The sequence below is a fragment of the Panthera pardus genome, unplaced genomic scaffold (genome assembly GCF_024362965.1).
Source record: "Panthera pardus isolate Hobbes unplaced genomic scaffold, ASM2436296v1 HiC_scaffold_15, whole genome shotgun sequence".
NCBI classification, from domain to species: Eukaryota; Metazoa; Chordata; class Mammalia; order Carnivora; family Felidae; genus Panthera; species Panthera pardus.
This window is the reverse complement of record NW_026526710.1, coordinates 21,027,605-21,046,265: the sequence shown is the minus strand read 5'-3', so window position 1 is coordinate 21,046,265 and position 18,661 is coordinate 21,027,605. Positions and strand designations below refer to the sequence as shown.

Below are 18,661 nucleotides of genomic sequence, written 5' to 3'. Positions count from 1 at the left end.
CCTGGAGAGTGGTGGAGAGGAGGCAGAAGAAGGCTGCTGGAGACCCAGAGGAGTGGAAAGAGAGCGCCCCCTAGTGGACGTTTCAAAAGGGGTTGGAGAGGGTGAGCTGGAAGCTGGGATACCAGGTAGGAACCTGTTGCAACAATCCGGACAAGACCATTGAGAACAAAGCAAAACAAAACAAAAAACATTAACTTATTGTGGTTAAATGTATGGAAATAACATAAAGCTTACCCTTTTAGCCATTTTAAATGTATTACTCAGTTTCATTAAATACATTCACAGTGTCGTGCAGCCATAACCATTGTCTGTTTCCAGAATTTTTTCATCATCTCACCCAGAAACAATGTCCCCGGTGAACACTGACCCCCTGTTCCTCCTCCCGCAGCCCCTGCACCCTCTGTTCTACCTCCTGTCTCTGTGAATTTGCCTGTTCTAGATAAGGCAGATAAAGGGAGCCATGCAATACTTACCCTTTTGTGTCTGGCTTATTTCACTTAGCGTAATGTCTTCAAGCTTCATCCCTGTTGTAGCAGGCATCCTGATTTCCTTCCTTTTGAAGGCGGGATAATATTCCATTATATGTATAGAGCACATTTTGGGTATCCGTTGGTCTGTTGGTGGACCCCTGAGTTGTTTCCACCTCTAGGCTGTTGTGAGTAGTGCTGTGAACGTGGGTGTGCAAATATCTGCTTGAGTCCTAGCTTTCAGTCCTTTTGGGTGTGTGTACCCAGGAGTGGGATTGCTAGGTCATAAAGCAAGTCTGTTTAGCTCTTTGAGGAAATGCCAAAACCGTTTTCCAGAGCGCTGCACCATTTCACGTTCCCACCAGCAAGGTACAAGGGTTCTAATTTCTCCCCACCCTCACCAACACTAGTTGTTTTCCATTCTGTGTTTTTGATAAAAGCCATCCTCGTGGATATGGAGTGGAATCTCATCATGGTTTTGATTTGCTTTTCTGTAACAGCTAGTGATGTTGAGCATTTTTTCATGTGCGTGTATCTTCTTCTGCCCATTTTGGAGTTGGGTTGTTCATTTTTTGTTGCTGTTGAGTTTGTTGTAGGGGCTCTTTCTATATTCTAGATACCAGTCCCTTATCAGTGATATTGTTTACAAGTATTTTCTCCCATCTGTGAGCTGTTTTTTTTTTTTTTTTTCACTTTCTCGATAGTGTTCGTTGATGCACAAGGGCTTTTAATTTTGATGAAGACCAGTTTATCTAATTTGTTCGTTGGGGCCTGGAAAATAATTTTTAAAAGTGATGTATAATATGCATACAGAAAAGAGCACGTATCATAAGCCAGATGGCCTGGGTTTGAATCCCAACTCTGCAGTCTACCAGCTATGTGACTGAGTGGGTTAACACCTCTGCCTCAGTTTTCCCATATGTAAAACAGGGGTAATAATGGAGCCTATTTATTAGAAATGCAGTGAGGTTAGATGAATTAATGTATTAATGTATGAATTAATGAATTAAGGCCCTCTGATCGATAATGGGTGTCACTTGTTAAGTTATCACTTTGCTGTTATTACTGTGACTATAGTTCATATATTGAGTATCTGCATGATAGACACTATGCTAAGATTATTCACTGTAGAAACATTAATCCATGGTCCCATTTACTCCCCACAAACCCCAAGAGATGGGTGTATTTATTCATTGTCCCATATTGTAGATGAGGAAACAAGCTCGAGCCCTTCTGAGGTTTGCCGAGTGCCATTTCCTGGCACTTTTTTCTAAAGTGACCTCACTATATCCTGAGGTGCTAGGAAGATGCCCATCTTAGAGATGCTAAATGCTTAACGAGGTGAGTGGACCAGGCACACACAGCAAGGAAACCACAACACCTAGATTGATCCCTGGCCTGTGGACTCCTCCCTTGCAAGTGAGGAGGGGGTAGGTCTCTCCATGTGGAAGAAGGGGCCACTAGGGCTCCCAGGGACTGAGACCTCAGAGGGACCCCAGCCAGGTGTCCACAGGAGGCTGATGAATGATGAAACACCTGTTCCCCTTGCAAAACCTGTCTGCCGGGGCCAGGCGGGTAACGTGGTGAACGCGCCCCCTGGTGGAACTGCGCGGGATTGCAGGCGCTGCCCCCCCCCCCCCCCCCCCCTCCGCCAGTGGGATAAGCCAGAGCTTAACCATTTTTCTGTGTGTTAACCCATTGAGTGTCACTGCAGCCATCTCGTGGGTGAGGAAACGGAGGCCCAGGAGGGTGGGTGATGACGATCTTTCTAGTCCTTTTGTTTCTCCTCCTTGAGAAAGCGTGCCGACGTGTGACAAGAATGCTAATTCGTGGTGAGCTGATGCTGACTTGACCCTTAGTGTGTTTGAGAAAGTGAGTAACAAACGTATATGCACTTTCCCCTCCCACCCGGCTGAGACGCACCGCTCGCTGGCGAAGTTGCCGGGGTCCACACCTGTTTCCACCTCCCAGGGTACGCACACGTATACCAACACACTCGCACGGAGCAGGAACAAACCCCACGGGACCCAGATTCTCATCCGGGCTCTGTCCCCTGCCACTCGGTGGCTTTGCACAACTCCCTGAGGCTCGCTCTCCTCGTCTGTGAAATGGATGAGAGAAGCCAGCTCTGTGCCCCACGCAGGCTGTCACGAGTGGGTTAAGGCAGACGTCAGAAAGCTGTCTGTTGCCAAGGAGGAGTTAGTAGCCAAGGTCTTAGGCAGACTTTATAATTCATTCCAGCAACGTTTGCTGAGCACCTGCTGTATGCCAGAGCAAAGTCAAATTTGCACCTCTTCCCGGAGGATGAAATGCCATCTGCACTCAGGATCCAGTCCAGTGTCCATATGATGGCCCACAAGACAGGGTGTTTCTGTCCTAGCGCAGGTCCTGTGCTCACTCCACTCAAGCCACATCGGCCTTCAGAACGGTCCCTCATCACGTCAGGTGTGTTTCTGCCCCAGGGCCTTGGGACATACTGTTTGCTCTCCTCCAGATTCCCTCTTCATTTCCCTTGCTCTCTACTTACCTCTTCTCAGGTCATCTCTCAACTCAATGACACCCCTCGGCGGGGCCTTCCCTGGTGCCATGTCTATAGAAGGACCCCTGGCCCCCAGTCTCTCCCAGTGCGCCCCTAGTCATACGCAGTGTCTTCTCATTGCCCAGAGTAGAGTCTCTGAGAGGCAGAGAACACCAAGCACATTGTAGGTGCACAACACTTATGTGTGGAATGAATGAATGAAGTATCACCCCCATGTTTTACAGATTTTATTTACTTAAAGCAGCTTCAGGGTCACCGCAAAATTAAGAGGAAAGTGCAGAGATTTCCCGTATACCCCCTGCCCCGACACACGCATAGCCTCCTCCATCATCAACGATCTCCACCAGAGTGGGACGTTGGACACAACGGATGAACCTACAGGGACACGTCGTCATCACCCAAGGTTCGTGATTTACGTGAGGGCTCACTCTTGGTGTGGTATGGCCTGTGGGTTTGGACAAATGCGTAATGATACGTATCCATCATTATGGTACCCTACAGAGTAGTTCCGCTGCCTTGAAAATCCTCTGTGCTCTGCCTGTTCATCCCTCTCCCCCCACCAAACCCCTGGCAGCCTCTGCTCTTTTTTCTGTCTCCATAGCTTTGCCTTTTCCGGAATGTCCTAGAGTTGGAAGATGCGGTCAGCGTCCGTGGACAGGTTTTTGTGCGGCCCCAAGTTTTTAGCTCCTTTGGGGAAACAAATGCCAAGGCGCACAGTTGCTGGATAATATGCTAAGACTGTGTATCATTTAAAAAAAAATTTATTAAAAATTTTTTAATGTTTTTATTTAGCTTTGAGGGACAGAGAGAGACAGAGCATGAACAGGGGAGGGTCAGAGAGAGGGAGACACAGAATCTGAAACAGGCTCCAGGCTCTGAGCTGTCACCACAGAGCCCGACGTGGGCCTCGATCCCACGAACTGTGAGATCACGACCTGAGCTGAAGTCGGAGCTTAAACAACTGAGCCACCCAGGCGCCCCATCATTTTTTTAAGTGTACAATTTAGTGACTTTTCATATACTCCCAAAGTCATGCATCCACCAGTCAGTTGGAGAAGATTTTCATTACCCCCCCACCCCCCACCCCCCACCCCCCCGCAAAGAAACCAAGCTCCCGTGAGGAATCAATCCCCAGCCCCATCCTTGGCAATTCTGCCATTTATCAACCCCCTCGGCTGTGCCAGCCTCCGTGCTCAGTTCATTTTCAGGGTGACTCCACAGGTGGGCACGATTCTTGTTCCCATCTACTGGATGACAAAGCTGAGGCCCAGAGAGGTGAAGTCACTTGCCTGTATCACTCAGCTAGGAGGGGTGGTGCTGGGATTTGAACCCACAAGGAGCCTGTGCTTGGCCTCAATGAGATGTTTCCCAAACTCTGGTCATTCTGTCACCTTGAGTACTTGTCATATTTGTGAACCACCTGGACTAATATTTAGTTCATATTTTACTTGAGCTTGCTTTGCTTTTTTTTTTTTTCATGTTTATTTATTTTTGAGAGAGCTAGAGAGAGACAGAGTGTGAGAGGGGGAGGGGCAGAGAGAGAGAGACACACACAGAATCTGAAACAGGCTCCAGACTCTGAGCTGGCAGCACAGAGCCCAACACAGGGCTCGAACTCACAAACCGTGAGATCGTGACCTGAGCGGAAGTCGGACACTCAACCGACTGAGCCGCCCAGGTGCCCCTTGATTTGCTTTTTTTAAACATAGCACCTTTATTGAAATATAATTCGCACGTCATGCAATTCGTTCTTTGAAAATGTACAAGTCAGTGGGTTTTCGTACATTCACGGGTTTGTGAGACCATCAGCACAGTCCCTTGAGAACATTGTCCTCGCTCTCAAAAGGAAGCTGCACCCATTCGCTGCCCCCCCTCCCCACCTCCCTCATCTCCCCTCCTCCCAGCCCTAGGCAAATGCCGTTCCGTTTTCTGTCTATGAATTTACCTGTTCTCGGAACCTCAGATAAATGGGACCATCCAGAATTTGTGCTTTTGTGTCTGGCTTCTTTCACCTGCAGCATGTTTTCCAGTCATTGCCCCCCTCAAAGAAACCAAGCTCCCTTAGGAATCAATCCCCAGCCACGCCGGAGCATGGGTCGGATTTCCATTCCTTTTTATGGCTGAATCAGGCCGCACTGTCTGGACAGACCACATTTCGGTGATCCGTGTGGCGGTTGGTGGCCGCTTGGTTTCTTTCCACTTCTTTTGGCTGCTGTGAACCCTCCCCGCCACTTGCGGCTTTGATGTCCTCAAAATTCTAACCTGTCTCTGCACTTTCTGACGAATTGCAGGATCGCAGAGCTGTTGATTCGTTTGTTCACTTCCGCGTTGACCGTGCAAACCTGATGCTCAGTTTGCTGAAGGAGTGAGTGGGTGGGTGGGAGAGTCAAGAGAGAGACCTACCCGGGGAGGAGTCCCCTGGCCTGGTTGTGAGAGAGGGCTCAAGGTATAAGCAAAACTGGGTCTCGAAGGGGAGAAGTCGGCCCGGTGGGGAGAGGCGGGAGGGGCCACCAGGCAGAGGGCCCAGGCTGAGCTGGGCTTGATGGCCTGTGTTGCAGCCCTGATTTGTTATGCTCGCCACATACTGTGGGGGGGGGGTACCCCCGTGCTCTCAGGGAGGACCCTCCATCACTGAGCAGAGAGAAGGGCTTAGAGGAAAAATGGAGAACTGAATAACGGGGCGGGGAGGAGGCAGGGGCCAGAGTTCCCCGGACCGAGTCCCTCTCCCCCCGCCTCAGAGGTCTGGTGATTGCTAAATGCCCAGCTCAGGGGCCACCTCAGGGCTTCTGAGTCCAGGTTTACAGGCGCTCTTGTCTACATTCTGCCTCAGGAGCTGCAGGCAGCAGGCAGGGACGGAGATTTAGTGACAAACGGGGAGATAGGAGTATGCACGGCTGCCTATTCCAGCCTGTCCCTGCCCTCTGTCCAGTGTTTCAGGCACAATGCGTGATCTTAATCTTCATGTGACATCTCACCATTGTTTTAGAAATCGAAACTTGTTTTTATTTCATTTTGTTTTCTTAAATGTTTGTTTATTTTTGAGAGAGAGAGAGAGAGAGCATGTGCACACGCATCGGGGAGGGGCAGAGAGAGGGGGGACAGAGGATCCAAAGCAGGCTGCACACTGTCAGCACAGAGCCCGATGCGGGGCCCGAACTCACGACCCATGAGATCATGATCTCAGCCAAAGTCGGACGCTCAACCAATTGAGCCACCCAGGCATCCCTTATTTTATTTTTTTAAGATTTTATTTTTAAGTAATCCCCACACCCAGTGTGGGGCTCGAACTCACAACCCTGAGATCAAGAGTTGCATGCTCTGCCTACCATGCCAGCCAGGTGCCCAAAATCTCACCATTTTTATGTGTTGGAGCAGGAAAAAAAAAAAAAAGAATCAACATTTTTTTCTTTTTTAATTTTGATAGAGGTACTGGTGAAGGTGGGTGGGTGGGTCAGGCCACACTCAGCTGCCTTCAGTTAACCCGCTGGGAATTGGCAATTTTGTTTCACACACATCACCTCAGTGAAGCTTAGGGAAGTGAGGTGGCTTGGCTCAGGCTCATACGGTGGGCGGGGTGACAGGTGGGACTCAGTCCAGGGCTGTTGGACTCTTCTGGAAACCTCCACATTCGGGGGGCATCAGAAGTGACCCGAGTGTCCTCCAGAGGGTTTTCCAGTGCAATTTCTCAGTTCCAGCCTCCTCCTCGCATCCCTGGCCCTGTCCCTTGTTCCTGGTCCCCCACCACTCCCCATCCTCCTAACATTAAAAAAGGCACCATTTAAGGCCAAACAACAACAACAAAACAACAACAACAACATAAAAAACAAAAAGTCACGGGGCGCCTGGGTGGCTCAGTCGGTTGAGCGGCCGACTTCAGCTGGCGTCATGATCTCACGGTCCGTGTGTTCGAGCCCCGCGTCGGGCTCTGTGCTGACAGCTCAGAGCCTGGAGACTGTTTCAGATTCTGTGTCTCCCTCTCTCTGTCCCTCCCCTGTTCATGCTCTGTCTCTCTCTGTCTCAAAAATAAATAAAAAAAAAAATTTTTAAACAAAACAAAAAGTCACCATTTTCCTCGGGCAGTACTCAAAGGCTACCACCAGAGGGCGAGACGGAGGTGATCTAGTTCCAACATTGTTTTATTATTCATTTTTACCCCGCCTTTTGCATTAGGGCCTTTGCTCTGAAGAAGCCAAGTCTTCTGTGACCATTTGGATTTTCTTTTCAACACATGCCACTGATTTTGGTACACGTGTCACTCAGCTCCTTTCCCCATTAGGTCCCCTTACAGTTTCTATTTTACAAGCCTTGTATGGAGTTCCTGGGCTGAGGTGGGGACATTCTCCTTCAGCCTGCACAGCCCCAGCTGCGCCGTTTGTCTTTACTTATGATGTTTCTCTTCTGAAGGAATTACTTGGTGGGGAAAAAATTCTGTTTTTATTTTATTTCTAAAAGGAGTGTGGCAAATGTGTGTGTCTGGGGGATGGGCAGCCCGTGATGACAGCCCTGTGAATATAGAAATGGCATTTCTGACTTGAGCAGACGTATTTCCAGAGATGCTAAATCTTCTAATTGAACACAGGGTCCCTTGAGAAGAGGAACATTTGGTCATATTTCAATTGACTTTGGTTCCATGCCACCTCTCCTGAGAAGCCCTCCTGGGTTGCATCCTTTGCGGTGAATTCCTGGCCCTCTAGCCCCCCCAGTGCTGTAGTGGTTTTCTCCCATAGACCATGCGCTCCCTGAAGGCAAGGATCCCGTTTCACTCAGGCTGACTCGGTGTCCCCTCTGCTCTACAATGAATCCTCAAGGCATCCAGTGGCTGCGCCCTTGCGGTCTGACACCACCTGGTCTCATCCTCACAAGAGCCCCACGAGGGAGGAAATTATTATCAGCCTCGCGTTACAGCTGAAGAAACTGAGGTGCCGAGAGGAGACACAGGTTGTCCAGGATGATGCTGCGGGCAGGATCGGGCTTAGGGTTGGCACGCAGGCTTGTCTGAGTTCAAGTCGCTGCTCGACACAGCTTCTTGACCCTTCTCCCTGCAGGTGCTCAAGCAAGGCTCCATGAATTAGTGGGGAGGGGGCTCTTCAGCTGGGGTCTAGGGGCCTCTGGGCTCACATGTGCCCACCTTGGGGATTTTTCTCTGGCTGTGACTTCTGTGTTTTATTTATTTATTTATTTATTTATTTATTTAAGTTTATTTTACTTATTTTGAGAGACAGAGAGAGCACAGGAGGGGCCGAGAGAGGAGCAGAAGGAGAGAATCCCAAGCAGGCTCTGCACTGTCAGCAGTGAGCCCGATGCGGGGCTCGAACTCACAAACCGTGAGATCATGACCTGAGCCGAAATCAAGAGGTAGTCGCTTAACCTACTGAGCCAGCCGGACGCCCTCTCTGCCTGTAACTTCTTCCCTCAGTCCTTTGTTGTTCTCCCTCCTCCTCCTCTCCATCCTCCCTCACCTCTTTTTTCTTATTTTTTCTCCTCCTTTTCCAAAAGCTTATTGGAATATAATTTGCATACCATGAAATTCACTCATTTTAACTCTGTAATTTAATAATTTTTAGCAAGTTTACAAAGGTGTACAGCCAGTGCCACGAATTCCAGAACCTTTTCATCACCCAGAAAGAAACCTCCTACCCATTAGCAGTCATCCTCCACTCTCCGCCCACCACCCCCCCTCACCAACCACTGACCTACCCTGTGTCTCTACAGTTTTGCCTTTTCTGGACATTTCCTATCAGTGGAATCGTGCACAGCGCGTGGTCTTTGCATCTGGCCTCTTTCCCTGGGCAGCGCGTTCTTAGCCATCTTAGAACATGTATCGGTGCTTTTTTTTTTTTTTTTAATGTTCATTTTTGAGAGAGAGAGAGAGAGAGAGAGAGAACGAGCAGGGGAGGGAGACACAGAATCTGAAGCAGGCTCCAGGCTCTGAGCTGTCAGCACAGAGCCCGACACGGGGCTCAAATTCATGGGACTGTGAGATCATGACCTGAGCCCAAGTCGGACGCTTAACCGACTGAGCCACCCAGACGCCCCAGCATGCATCAGTGCTTTGGTCCTTTGTGTTGGGCCGGCTCCTTCCCATCCGTGGGTGTCTCCCCTGCCTTTCCCAACCCTGTGTGCCCCTCCATGTGGTGGACGGAACCCACTGGGGCATGAGGGGCCGTTGCCGGGTCAGGCTGGGTGGGAAGGGATGAAAACTTGTTCTGCCTTCTACCTCCTGCTCCCCAGGTGTGTGCTTTAAATGTTTTCGAAAGTCCTGCAGTTGATAATGGCCTGTGGGTTGGCTCTGCTCTGGCCAGAGGTTCTCTGAGGTGCTTTTTGTGGGGAGGGGGGAGATAAGCCCATAACCTGATGAGCCAACCCCAGCTTGGGGTCCTGCTGGCTTCCTGCCAGCCAGGGTGACTGAACCTAATATGCCGCTAGCCAATCGCAGCCAAGGTGCTTTGAGCCCCTGCTGAGAGCCCCTGAGCACTTTACACATAGTACCTCATTTCCTCCTCCCAGTGATGCTCAGGGGCAGCCACCGTCATCACCCCTATTTTATACTTGGGAGCCAGGGCTCGGCGAGATTAAATAACCAGCTCAGTATCACATAGCTAGCTACTGCTGGGATGAGGATTTGAACACAGGCTTGTCTGCCTGCAGCACCTACGCCCTTCACTGGCACCCTGGGCTGCCTCTGTGAGACCTGCTACCTCCTTCCTGGCTCTCAGTTTCCCCCTTGGATAGCCTTCCGCCCTGTCTGTGCCCCGCTGCTTTCAGAGGTTGTCAACTTCAGGAGCACAGGGGCATGTGTATGGCTTCTGTGAGTCCCTTTTTTTTTTTTTTTTTAAGTTTATCTGTTTTGAGAGAGAACGTGCGCGTGCATGCAGACGCATGAGCGGGGGAGGGGCAGAGAGAGGGAGAGAGGGAATCCCAGCAACACAGGGCTTGAAACCACAAACCGTGAGATCACGATCGGAGCCGGAACCAAGAGTCAGACACTTAACCCACTGAGCCCCCAGGCGCCTGTCTGTGGGTCCCTTTTTTGGTGGCTGACAGGGTGCCGGGCACGCAGTAGGTCCGCCCTCGGTGTGTTATGGGCACAGAGGCACGTGTGATTTCTTCGTCAGCAGGTCTAGTGCTGGGAGCAGTGGAAATTCCCAGCCCTTCGGGAAATGGTTACAGAGCACCTACTAAGCGCTGGGCTGTGGGCCAAGGCCCTGCCTGTGGGGAGCCCAGAGCCCTGTGGGGGAGATAGGCTCCCATCCCACCGAGCACCCTGACACACTCAGAGAGGGGACTCAGTGACTCCTGCTTGCTCGGAGGGCTTCCTGGAAACACGCTGTTTGCATTGGGCTCGACAGATGGTTGCACTTCCAAGGCTGGCATGGGCATTCCTGGCCGAGGACGCTGTCTGAGCAAAGGCCGGGAGGCTGAGGGTCCACACGTGCTTGAGGAACGGGTTTGGCTGGGGCAGTACGTGGAGGCCGTATGGGTAAGGGCATCGAAGGCCAAGCCCGTGGACCCTGAGGGACGACAGGCTTGTGGGGCAAGCAGGCCCTTCTAGCGTCTCGGGTGGTGGCCACATCGGCTTCATCCGTGTCCGGCCCAGGGCCTGGACACCACAGGCACACGGGGAGCGTGCGATGGGTGACTGGGCTGCCCGGGCTCCTACGGGATCACAGATCCGGATGCCTGTGAGGGCCGGGGCCTGGTCCAGGCCTGGGTTGCAGGGAGCAGGAGGCACGTGGCCGCTCTGGTCCCCGGGCAGCACCACGTGGTTCTGCCCCGTCCGCACAGGAATGCCGGCCCGGTGGGCCAGGCAGTCCCGTGTTCCTAGACAAGCCGCAGCTCAGCATGGCTGCACGTGGCTCCTCAGATGCACGGACGCTGGCAACTCGTCCAAGTAAGAGAGCGCGGAGCCCCTGCCTTCCCTCCCCCGCCAGAAACCCCAACACCCAGACCGTGCCCAGGGGGCTGCCACTTTTCAGTCCCTTCCTTCCCGAATGCCAACGGCAAGTTTAAGCCCCCGCCCCTTGTGGGTGATTTCTGCCAAGTGCCGATCTCTCCGGAGGTCTTACATGGTTGTGGTACCATCCGTCTGTTCTTGGATGAACGAACGACGTTAGTAAAAGTTGCCCTGGGACCTGCTTTGGCCGGATGTTGCTCCTGGACGGGGGGAGACAGGCTGTCCAGGGGTGGGCTCCCGGGGACGAGGGATTGGAGGAGGGATGGCAGAGAAGCAGAAAGTTCTGCCAGAAGAGGCACTCTGGGACGCTGTGTCTGGGGGCCCGCCTTTTGCCCGGGCTGGGGGCTACCGGGAGGGGCAGGACGGTTCCATCTGAAGCTTTGGGGTCAACGTGAGCGGGAGGGAACCAGGTGACAGGGGAGGGGGGAGTATACTCATTCTCCAGGACCCCCAACGAACCACCACATACTCAGTGGCTCAAAAACAATAGAAACTTGCTCCCTCGCAGCTCTGGAGGCCAGAAGTCTGAAATCCAGGCATCGGCAGGGCCAGGCTCCCTCCGGGAAGATTCTAAGGGAGGCTCCTTCCTAAGGGAGGCTCCTTCCTGGTCTCTTCCAGCAGTTGGTGGCTCCAGTCTGTGACTCTGTTCTTACATCATGACCTTCCCCAAGGCTGCAACTTCTGTTCCTCTCTTTTAGGGATACGTGTTAGATTTAGGGCCTTGCCCGGGTCATCCAGCATGGTCTCATCTGCAGACCTTTAACCTGATTACGTCTGCAAAGTCCTTTTTCTAAACAAGGTCACATTTATGGGTTCTGGGCGGGCATATCTTTTTTGCAGGGGCCACCTTCAACCCTCTGCGGGGAGAAAGATTGCTTCTGACTCAGGAACAGCACAAGCAAAGGCCCTGTGGGCACATGACTCACCAGGTGGGGGAGGGGCTGGTGTAGGGTCGAGTGGTGAAAGGCAGGCAGGGGCCTGGAGCTGGGGGGATGGGAGCCAGGGATAGGAAGGCATTCAAGGTATGTGTGCATGTGTATGTGTGGGGGGGTGCCTTTGTCACATGTATGCAGGTGGCTTCCCTGCCAGGTGGAGATCAGTCCCATACTAGGGACTGACGCAGACTAGGTGGAGGTCACTTCCAGCCTGGAGAGGGGGCGCTGCTCCAGGGGGCATGCCCTGGTGACTGTGACCATCTCTGGGTTGGGGCTTTGTGGTGTTCCAACTTTGGTGGCCATCCACCCCCCACCAGCCTGGTCCTGGGTCAGCCCTGACTCCCATCTTGGACTTGCTGGTCTGGCTTTTTCACTTTTTTTTTTTTTTTTGAAGTTTGTTTATTTATTTTGAGAGAGAGAGAGAGAAAGAGAGAGCAGGGGAAGGGCAGAGAGAGGGAGGGAGAGAGAGAGACAATCATAAGCAGGCTCCGTGCTGTCAGTGCAGAGTCCAACGCAGGGCTCGAACCCATGAACCGTGAGATCATGACCTGACCTAAAGCCCAGAGCCCGGTCCCTTAACCGACTGAGCCAGCCACCCAGGCGCCCCTGGCTTTTTCACTTTTTATTCCTCCCACCCCTGCCCCTGTCTTCGTTGTCTCTGTCCCCGCTCTCTCCCCAGCTGTGCTCTGTTGTCTCGTCCCTGACGGTCTCCTTGCCCCTCTCGGGCCATCGGTCTCCTCGCTTCCTCCCTCTTTCTTTGCGCTCCTCTCCTCTCCTCTCCCGCCATGCCCCTTCTTCACCAGATAGGCTTTGCTCTCAGGAACCGTGCTTCCCCCGTCACCGCCCCATCCCTGTCTCTGTCATCCCCTCTGCCCCGTCCCACCCTCTTCCCTCTGGGTCCTCATCCTTGTCGGGCCAGTTGGAGACTGCATAGGAATAGCCTCCCCTCGCGGGGCTGGTGGGTAGTCAGTCAGCGTGTCACTAGGCAAGGGCCACCTGTCCCCCTGTTCTGTTAGCCCCTCAGGCTTGACTGTCGTTCAGTCCCTCAGTACGCCACACACACCCTAGCTGTACGGCCAGCGGGGATCCGGTCTCCAACTGGGCCGTTAGCCAGCGAGCGGGGCCCTGTCCCCTGGTTGTGCTGTCAGGATGCGGCTCTGTGCCTGTACCATCAGCCAGTCGGTCAGCGAGCGGGGACACGGGCCCTACCTTCCCCTGCACCCTCCGGGAAGGAGGGACCGGCCCTTGACTGACTGTCAGGCGGGCAGTGAGCGCTGCCTGCCGGATGTGGGATGTCAAGAACTTGTGAAGCCACGGGCTTGCCTTTGAAGAGCTTTGAAGTTCACCCCACGTTCTCCTCAGCTGCTGAGCTCAGCTCTCCCCTGTGGCGTTCAGATGAGCTTCCTGTCAGCCGCTCGGCCCAGCACTGGGTTGTGGGGCTGGTGTGGGTGCAGATGGGCCCAGGGGTCTGGGGGGTGGGAGCCTGGCTCTGAGCCAACGCCTCTGCCCAGCACTACGCCCCCACCCTCCAAGGAGAGGCCTCAGGCCTGGCTCCTGTGTGGAGGGCTCACTGTGTGTGCCCGTCTCTGGTCCGGGCCTAGGCCGGCAGGTGGTCTGGAGCAGGGGGCTCTGGGTCTGCCTCACGGCTTGGTTGCCCCACTCACCTGGGGCAACTGCCTTTTGCCTTTGGGAGCCTCGGTTTCCTCATCTGGCTGGCGGAGATGATAACGCCTCTCCCGTGGAAATGCTGTGGGAATGAGACGCGAGGTTTTGGTATCATTGTACCTCACTGAATTTGCAGAACTCTGGAAGGTGGGGATCATCCATCCCATTTTACAGAAGGGGTAACCGAGGCTCAGGGAGGTGGAGAGACTTGCCACCATCAGCCTCTTTGAGAGGAAACATCCAAGAAGGGTCCCCCGGGAGGGCCTTAGAGGTGCTATAATTTGCATTTTTAATCTCTGCAAATGGATGCTTCTCCCACACCCCCACGTCACGCAGCTGGCAGATGGCGACTCTGGGAGCTGGTCTTTCCTTCCCTCAGCAGTCCTGACTGCCCACAAAAAGGACAGAACCCAGAACTCATGTTTGGGAAGCCCAGGTTCCAGGTTTGGCTCGGTTTCCAACTCGTGTAGCCTTGACCAAGTCTCTAGCCTTCTCTGGGCCTCAGTTTTCCCCTCCCGTAAAATGGGGACAACCAGGCCCTCCTTCCACTGCGAGAAGCTTTGTTGAGTCAGAAGGAACTTGATCGGAGCCAGGAGGGGCTGTGGATGTCAACTGATGGGATCCATCTGAGCTGATTTATTTCCTTTCCGTGTGAGGAGCTGGGTGGGGGAGCTCCCCCTCACTGTGTGGTCTGCCGGGGAAGAACCACACACGCTTGTACTCGCACATTCACTCACTCAGACGCTCACGCACGTGCACACACACAAGCACAAACACGCCCTTTCGTAAAACACACTCAGACACACACAATTACACTCATACACGGAGAGGTGCACGCACACAGGCACACCCTGTCTCTTCCTGCCTCATGGCTGAGCACCCGGAGAGCGGGGAGGGCGCCGGGGTCCTCCCCCTCCCCCCCTCGACCCTGCAGCTGGGTTTGGGAGGAGTTGCCCCTGGGCCCGCCCCCCTGGACGAGCCACCGGAGATGTTCCAGGCGGGGCTCACGGGACTGAGCAGTGACATCCCCACCCCAGAGGTGGCTGTGGCCATTAGCGGGGCCGTCTGGCCGGTGTCCTGGCTGTCAGCCGGCCTCTGAATGATTCATGCCGCCTTGAACTTGACTCCGGCGTGACCAGCCGAGCGGGAAGAGCCGCCCCCTCCGGAGAAAAACTGGAAGCGCACACAGTGCTGGCAGCATAACCCCGGGCGTCTGAAATGGAGTATTATTACTGTCCCAGCCTCCTGAAACTCTTGCAGTACCTCTGGGTGAGTGTGGCCGCCCGGACTCGGACTTTTCTTTTTCTCTCCCGCCTCAGACCAAGTTGGTCTTGGGCTCTGTCTGCCCAGCAGTGTCTCTGTTGTCTTAAGAAATGGTGGCTGTTTTCACGGAGGAGGGAGCGTTGGGGAAAGGGATGGGGGTTTGAAGAGCACTGAGTCCAGAGTCTCGTGATCACTGGTTCCCCAGGGCCGGGCACCAGTGGCCTCCCCTCTGGTCCTCAGGGAAACCAGAAAAACAGGGACAGCACTAGTGAGGTTTTCAGAAAGTGACATTTCTTTGATTTAAAGGACTATTCTTTTTTCTGAAATTATATCCCTCTTGCCTCTGTGGGTGAAAACATCCTGTCTTTTATGATGAAAAGAACAGATTTCGGTCTCCTTTCAAGGAACTTTGTAAGCAAGGGTAAAAAGTTAGAATCCTTTCATTGCGTTCTCTCCTCTGTATAACAAAGGGGGAAGAAAAAAACCCACAACTTTTTTTTCTGGTGAAATACCAAAGTCGGGGAACCCTGCGGAAGTGCTTTGTGGGGTACCAAGTGCTTTTTCGGATCTTCTGACACTGAAACTGACCGGGCTGTGTGTGCCCAGAAACGTTGCTTCCCTCTCTGGGCCTGTGTTTCCTCATCTGTGCAACTAAGGGGTGGGTGGTAGGCGATGGCGGGTTGAGTGACATTCACCAGGGCTCTGTGAACAGAGGGGCTTAGCAGGGAATTGTCATGAGTGGGTCTTGGAGTTTTCTAGAACGCTTGCCACCAGGTTGAAAACGCCCAGGAGGGAAAGACTTGGGAAATATTATTTTTCCCCCTGCTGAATGTTTGCAAATACTTCAGATGCCTTCTCACCCAGGGAATTTTCCGGAGCTCCTAAAAATACAACTTTAGGAAACATTGTTCTTCACCCGTCTCTCCCCCAGCGTCTGTATTCCTCCTCAGGCTCCTGGAGCAGATGAAAAACAGGAGACCCTCCTGGTCCGTATCCTTTGATCACTGATGTTTGAATATTGTCATATTTTTTAATGTTTATGTTTCTTTGAGAGACAGAGAGACAGAGCAGGAGCAGAGGAGGGACAGAGAGAGACACATGCACACAGAATCCGAAATAGGCTCCAGGCTCTGAGCTGTCAGCACAAAGCCTGACGTGGGGCTCGAACTCGTGAACCATGAGATCATGACCTGAGCTGAAGTCGGATGCTTAACTGACTGAGCCACCCAGGTGCCCCTGAATATTGTCATATTTTAAATGTAAGGCAATATTTATTGATTTATTTTTGTCTTTTTAATTATAAAAATAATATATGGAGGTGGTAGAAAACTTTTGAAAAGTCCTAAAGGACATAAATGAAGGAAGAAAATAAGTCACCCATAGTCATGTGTATTTTTGAAATCTGTCATCCACAGTGACCCAATGACCTTGATGTGCCCAAGTGTGTGTCAGGCTCTGGGCTTGCTGTTAGGGAGGCTGTGATATTGTGATTTTTTTTTTTCAGAAAAACATTTTTTTTTAAATTTTTGAGAGAGAGAGACAGCGAGAGCAGGGGAGGGGCAGAGAGAGAGGGAGGCACAGAATCCGAAGCAGGCTCCAGGCTCTGAGCTGTCAGCGCAGAGCCTGATGCGGGGCTCGAGCCCACAAACCCCAAGATCATGACCTGAGCCAAAGTCGGATGCTCAACCGACTGAGCCACCCAGGCGCCCCTGTGATACTGTGATTTAAGTAAGAAATACGTATTTGGCCTTCCTTCCTGTTTCTGGCACAGAGTTCCTAAAACCCTGGAATTTCCTAAGTGATAAGGGGGCAATAAAGGTGTCCTGAGATTATGTTAATGATGTGAGTTTTGGACCCCACCTAAGGATGGGGACTGGTTGCCAGGGGAACCAACTATGGGATTAGAAAGTTAGAAATCTCAGTCCCACACCTGACCTCCAGGGAGGGGAGAGGGGCTGGAGGTCACAATAATCCCCAGCGGCCACAGATTTAATCAGCCATGCCTATGTAATGAAGTCTCCATATAAAACCTAAAAGGACAGGGGGTGCTTCTGGGTTGGTGGGCACGTGGAGATTTGTAGACAGGTGTATAGGCTAGCTCAGAGAACACGGGAGCATCGCACCCTTTCCCCAGACCCTGCCGTGTGCACCTCTCCCATCTGGCTGCTCTCTGGTTCCATCCTTTCATAATAAGCTGGTGATCTCGTAAGTAAAATGTTTCCCTGAGATCTGTGAGCCACTCTTGCAAATCAATTGGACGCAAGGAGGAGGTCATGGGAACCCCGGGTCCACAGCCAGTCTGTCAGAAGCCCAGGTGGCAACCGAACCGGGACTCGTGATCGGCGTCTGAAGTGGGGTGGGAGGCCATCGTGCAGGACCGAGCCCTTAGCCCAACCCGTGGGATCTGATGCTGTCTCCAGGCGGATAGTGTCAGAACTGAGTTGAAATGGTAGGACACCCAGCTAGTGTCAGAGAATTGCTTGGTGGTGTTGGAAAAAAAAAAAATACGCGTTGGAATTGGTGTCAGAATCAGAAACGCAGAGCTGATAGCTCTGTGTGGACTCTGGGCACATCAGCATACGTTCACTTGACACACGCCGAGTGCGGTTTGGAGCTATAGACAGGGCCCCTGAACCTTGCGGGGTCACGGGCCCTGCACAAGGAATTGGGACAGACAGCACAGGTGTGTTAGGAGGGGGTGGTTCACAGAGCTGTGGGGGACACGGTCTCGTCGGGGGTCGGGGGGTCCAGGAGAGTCTCCCGGGGAAGCTGAACACTAAAGAATATGTAGGAGCTGGTAGGTGGATGCTAGGGTAGGGCAGGGGGAAGCGTGTGCCAGGGAGAAGGAACAGCATGTGCGAAGGGCTGGGGTGGGTGATTGAAAGGCATGCTTGAGACTGGTCCCAGAAACCAGCACAAACTCAGCCTGGCCGGTGGGAGGTGAGGGGGACGTCGAGGAGGACGCTGTCAGCCTCGCAAGGGCAGCTGTGGGGGACAGGTGGACAGAGATGCGGCTCCTTACTTGGCTTTGCCCCCAACTCCCAGTGTGGCCTGGGGCAAGTCTGGTTCTCTGGGCCTCAGTCTCCCCATCGGAACCATAACGAGGTGGTTTAGAGGGTCTTGCCAGGCGTGAATCCCAGAGATCTGGTCTTCACTGCCTCCTGTGGGTGACCAGGTCCTGGAGCATTGAGGCGCCGTGTGTCCTCACTGCTGGCTTTGCGGCTCACCCACATCTCCCTCCCTCCGCCCCACCAAAGACAGCCTGGCGCACGGATAACAGGATTAGCCCTGTGTCTGGAACGCGAAGCTGGAAACCCTTGCTTGTTGAGCTTCTGAGAAAGCTGGGGGACGTGGAAACCCCTCAGGCTTCAGATCTGGATCGTGTCAGAGCCGCCTGGCGTCGGGCAGGCCAGTTGACCTCACTGGACCTCAGCTTCCTCATCTGCGAAGTGGGGACACGTCACCTTCCTCATTTGCTTGTTGGGACCATCCCTGGGAACCCTCTTAGCTTGAAGGTCTAGAAGTCGCTGCTCAGCAAATGCGAGCTCTTCCTCTCTCCCAGGAACCTACCATCAGATTGAGAGTGACCACCTGGCCGCTGACTATCGCACGTGTCTCTGGGTGGTGGGGGGGTGGGAGAGGGTGCCTCTCCCCATCCCCGCCATAGAGGCGAATCCACCTTCCCTCCGCCCATTCATTGTCCCATGACCCTGGTGTTTTAAAGTTACTTTTTAATTTTAGAATACTTTTAGATTTATAGAAATGTCGCACACATAGTAGGGGAGTTCCTGAACCCTTCCCCCCATCTCCTCCCATGTTCGCGTCTTGCCATAACCAC

At 53.0% G+C, this 18,661-nt stretch overlaps 1 protein-coding gene across 3 annotated transcripts in view; it reads left to right on the top strand.

Moving 5' to 3' along the window:
- The window catches only part of KIAA1671 (KIAA1671 ortholog), a 203,505-nt gene that overhangs the window by 80,313 nt on the left and 104,531 nt on the right, over window positions 1-18,661 (top strand). The window contains exon 1 of one of the 3 annotated variants that reach the window (XM_053902233.1): window positions 14,513-14,829. The exons of the other annotated variants lie outside the window; for them this stretch is intronic. Within the exon in view, the coding sequence (XP_053758208.1) occupies window positions 14,779-14,829 (51 nt within the window). The 5' untranslated portion in view covers window positions 14,513-14,778. Of the gene's footprint in view, window positions 1-14,512; window positions 14,830-18,661 lie in introns of those variants that run through there. 3 annotated transcript variants of the gene reach the window in all.